The sequence below is a fragment of the Frankliniella occidentalis genome, unplaced genomic scaffold, assembly GCF_000697945.3.
Source record: "Frankliniella occidentalis isolate FOCC.00 unplaced genomic scaffold, Focc_3.1 Scaffold27, whole genome shotgun sequence".
Taxonomy (NCBI): Eukaryota; Metazoa; Arthropoda; class Insecta; order Thysanoptera; family Thripidae; genus Frankliniella; species Frankliniella occidentalis.
The window spans coordinates 349,476-354,010 of record NW_026267157.1 but is presented as its reverse complement, the minus strand read 5'-3'; the positions used below and the strand labels follow the sequence as shown (position 1 = coordinate 354,010).

General features: G+C 41.9%; 1 protein-coding gene across 1 annotated transcript; it reads right to left on the bottom strand.

The window, feature by feature from the left end:
* Positions 1-2,085: 2,085 nt before the first annotated feature.
* Positions 2,086-2,979, bottom strand: LOC113213368 (ATP-dependent DNA helicase pif1-like). The gene is made up of 2 exons (XM_026432412.1): positions 2,590-2,979; positions 2,086-2,277 (listed from the first exon to the last, which is right to left on the bottom strand). The coding sequence occupies exons 1-2, from the start codon at positions 2,977-2,979 to the stop codon at positions 2,086-2,088; spliced, it is 582 nt and encodes a 193-aa protein (XP_026288197.1).
* Between the last annotated feature and the right edge of the window lie 1,556 nt (positions 2,980-4,535).

Sequence of the window (4,535 nt, the reverse complement as noted above, 5' to 3'; positions counted from 1 at the left end):
AATGAAGTAAAAGTGTTTATGGCACTTGCACCCCTCCGTGGTTCTGAAGACAGGGGGTTGAGCGTGTTATAAAATTCCCAGGTTGGAAGGCTGCACGTAAAAGTCACATTTTCCCAATACAGATGCTCAGAGAGACACGAAATATGAATAGAAAAATGCAAGCCATGCTACCTGGCCTAAAAGGAGATTCTAGAGGGTACAATAAATTTTGGAGACCCCACCCCTCCTCTAAATTACGCATAATAACGTTCAAACGTGCAATAGAAGATAATTAAATCGAGGCTAAAAATAATGGACCGCTAATTTTAGTGTTTAGTCTGAAGAAAATTTAACTAATAACATGACAAAACGACTTCCATTAGTCTGGCGACCCAAGCTTGGTTTCTCGCCCTCAACCTGTTAAAAAACAAAGCCCCAACTGTAAATGCTGAATTACTGTGGAGTCGGAAAATTAACAATATTCACCTGCTCTTTTACTCCTGTGGCTGCTTTTCTCTTTTTGGCAGGAGGCTGCTGCACACTAGTTTCAGGTTTCTGAACAGTAGTCTCAGCAGGTTTTCCCGTTGACTTGGTGGTTGACCGTGTCACGCGAGAAGACATTCCGGAAAACAGTTTTCAATCAGTTTGGATAAAGAGTGCCACCATGAATCAGCCGCATCCGAGACGGAAATGATTCCAGAATAAACGAAATTAAGGATATAAGCTATGCAATGCGTTCTTTCACCTCGTAATATAGGTTATTTAATATGTTATAATTTAACCGGTTGGAAAGAACTAGCCGGTAAACGTGTCTCTGGGTTTTGTCATTAAGTTTTTCCTACTTCTTGCCGGACCTATAATTATCCACGTGCCACCTAGCTGCGTAGTCCAGTGCGTAGTCTTGTAGCCAACTAGCCCAGGGGTCTGTCTTAAACTCGAGCTATTTGCCATCCGCGGTAGGATAGGCCACCCGCAGTATCCCTTCTCGCGGGCAGGGCTCGGCACGGTTGTCCCGCCCCCACCCCGCGGTGTCGAGCCAGCCTCGAGAGCGCGCGTGTCCACCGGGTGGCCGCCGCGGCAGGCAGAGAGAAGTGTCTAACGGCACACATGGGGAACAAAAGCCAAAGTCTCGTAGATTCAAACTCAATTGGGTATTTCATTGGAGCGCTGCCCGGAACGACGAGCAGAAACAGACACAGAGAGCGGTAGTGGGGGCGGGCGCGCGGTGGAGCGGTGGGTGGAGGGGGAGCCCCCCTCCCCCTTCTTCTTGCTTCCGGGCAGCGCTCCATTGAAATACCCTATGCAATTGGATATCTGCGAACTCTTGGCGTGAGGTCAGTAGGGTGTTCCACCCGGACCGGAACTAAGAAGCAAAGAAAACAAACGCGGATACGGAGAAGGTCGATGGTGGGGGTAGGCGAGCAGAGTTTTAAATGTGAAATGAATGTAAATAAAGTTGCAAAGAATTCCAATATATTTTCAATTTAATTTAACCACCATCCTTTTGTATCCTATCACTCGTGTGATTCAAAGTGAATGATACTAAAAATGGTTTCATATATAAAGATGTAATACACTAAAGTTTGTTTGCCTAAAAGCAATGAAAACAAGCCAATATAACCGGTTATGTGTTTAGCCTTCACTTTCTGGTTTGGCTTACTGCTTGTTTCTTAAAGTGTGGGGATAATGAAAGTCTGGTAGAAATGGACACCGGAAGCCGTTCACTTGCACCCAAATTTTGTTTGGTTGGCCGTGAGCAACTTCCGGTGCGGATCTTTGTCAATAGCGATGTTCTTTTCATTTTCAGTTTGTTGTTTTGAAAAATATTCTGGCAACCTCTCTAGTGGCAACGTAAAATAAGACATGTACTATTTGTAAGTAAAATTTTATTGTCATATGAAATAAAACTTGAATTGTAGCACCATAACAGAATTTGGAGTACATTATTAATACAAACCCAAATTCTTTTTAAAAACATAAATTGACATGTAATTAAAAGTAGTTTTCAGTTCTGACTGATTAAAAACATAAATTGACATGTAATTAAAAGTAATTTTCAGTTCTGACTGAATGTATGAATGTATCATTACTTTGTGTTAGTTGATACTATAACAAAACCATTGTGGATAGGTTATTAACCCATTGGTTGATTTGTTCCAGAGACCTCCTTTTGTTGATGCTGAGCAGTCTGTTCTTCGTAAATGGATACAGAACAAGGCCTGTTACCGACTTTACACGTGATAATCCTACATGTGTAATTCCTGTGGCCATTTCTCTTGGACCAATGTTGAGGACAACCTGTAAATATATCATAAAGTTTTTAGTATCATTTTAATTTGTTAGATGACTTAATATGTTGTTGTTGGTTTCCACGTCAAGTTGTAGGCACCATTGTTAATTATGATGACAGTAGCAAGTTAATTTTCTAATTTTGTTTTACAATACTGCGCAACTTAGAACTGTGAACGTTTTATAGCAGCACACCCACACACTGTCTGTAATAATTAATACTATCATTGCGTTTTTCGCCATTTGGTAGAAATGGTTTGGATAAAATGCATGACAGAAATATGTTTTAATTCTATTGTTGTAGTTCTAGATTGTACTTACTTTTTCTAGTAGTGTGAGACTCTGAGATTGATGAATGGAACATGCATAACACAACACAGTTGGAAATTGAGTTCTTGTCATGTTTTCTCCTGAAACATTCCAAGATTTTGTTAGTACAGTAATGGGGAAAGTTTTTTGGTCATTGTCCAGGTATGGTCCATCGTAATTGTCAAAGCGAACTATGATGATTGCAGGTGCTTCATAAGGTGGGTTTTTGTCCTCTTCATACACAATGTCAACAATTGTTCCCATAGCTCCATTAACGAGACCTTTTTCTGTCCACAGATTACTTTTAAGCATGATTCTTGCATTTTTGGCCAAATATAAAACTGGATGCAACCCTTCTGCTTCTGTGACAGTGCCAAGTTCAGCCCTTTTCGTGTTATGCATTGCTGGTACTCTTGCAATTGGCACTTTGCTTCCATATGTGGTTGTTCTCAAGTTACTTAACTTTTCTTTGTTAAGTTATTAACTTCTAATCTTGTGCTGAACAAATGGACAGCATCTTTGAAAGTTGCTCTTTCTGTTGCTGACATTGATGTCGAAGAGCTCTTCTGAAGGAACTTGTAATCATCTTCAGTTATACAACCATCCCCTATATTATTTAAAACTTTCTGAAAATCATTGTCTTTTTGTCTCATAATTTCATCCAAAATTACAGCTCCTTCAAAATTTTCATATAACATCTTTCCTCTCAATGTTTCAAAACTTGATTGGTTGTCAGAGTAGAGGGCTTTGTCTCCAATGGGTGGTAATTGTTTCAAATCTCCAAATATGTACAGGAAACAACCAGCGAAATCATCCCTGTCATTGTCTTTTGCCTGTTCAATTCTTTCTTCTATCATGTGCATTGCTTGGCAACCAACCATACTGAATTCATCAATAATTATGAATTTCACATTTTGTAGTTTCTTTTGGAGACTAGGGTAAGGGGCCCAGTAGTCGACAGTTTAAGAGCAAGGCTTTTCCAAATTGCCTACAACGGAGCGTGGGTGTACGGTAGCGTCAAGGAAAAATTTCGGGGGTGTAGTGAAAGGATCAAACTTTATGCCCCATAGGTCAAAAATGGAAATAAATACATTTTTGTACACAAAAATGTAAACCAAAAAACAATGTTCATTGGCCCAGTAGTCGACACCTTTGGCCCAGTAGTCGACACTGCCTGGCCCAGTAGTCGACACTCTGTCATTTTACCCGGATTGCCGTGTCTGATGGGTCCCTGCCGTCTGGCTAGCCTTCCCCTGCCTCTTGGTCGGCTTTTTGGCCATCAGGGTGTCCTTCTTGGCCCTCTTTGCGAGGTGCTGTTCACCTTCTCCGGCCTTCAGGCGACCTTTTTTGAAATATGGTGAAAAACATTTTTTTCTAGTTCTAAAGAGCGTCGTTTTTTGGCTATATATCGGAAAATAATTTTCTTAGCGCAATTAGTCTAAAATGAAACACTTCTGTCGCGTCAAAGCGCACCTAATAATGTATAGGACGACACGATGTGACATACGCAAACCGGGAAGTGCCGGCAATAGCTTGGTAATTAAACCTTAGTTTGTTACCTAAAATGTCTTGTTGGCAAGCTGAAGGTGTTATCGCACAGCGTATCGACACCTGAGTTACATCCCTATATAAATTCCACACCGGACCGCATATAGCCGCTCCCGGGGTTATGCCCACGGCGGCCCAGGGGGGTAAAAAGTGTCAATTTCCCTCAATGACCAAACCAATGACCCAACTTCGAACCCTTAGAGAGGGGTTGAAGGTCAGACAATGAGTCAGAATGGACTGTGCCGCAAGCTTGGGATATCTTGAGGTACTTTATTCCAGGTATACTTGTTCAATCCCAGTTTTGCACTCCACCCTCCTAGCGGCCAGCCGCCCGGACTAGCGCGACTGCGGCGGTGCAATTGGGGTTCCAACCCCCCCTCCCCCCTCGACCCTTGTGTCTGCTGACACTT

Bases quoted from the DNA above. Each gene is read 5' to 3' on its own strand.
- LOC113213368 (XM_026432412.1), bottom strand. From the start codon at position 2,979: ATGCATAACACGAAAAGGGCTGAACTTGGCACTGTCACAGAAGCAGAA. The intron at 2,278-2,589 runs GTAAGTACAATC...ATATATTTACAG, and splicing joins GTCTCACACTACTAGAAAAA to GTTGTCCTCAACATTGGTCC.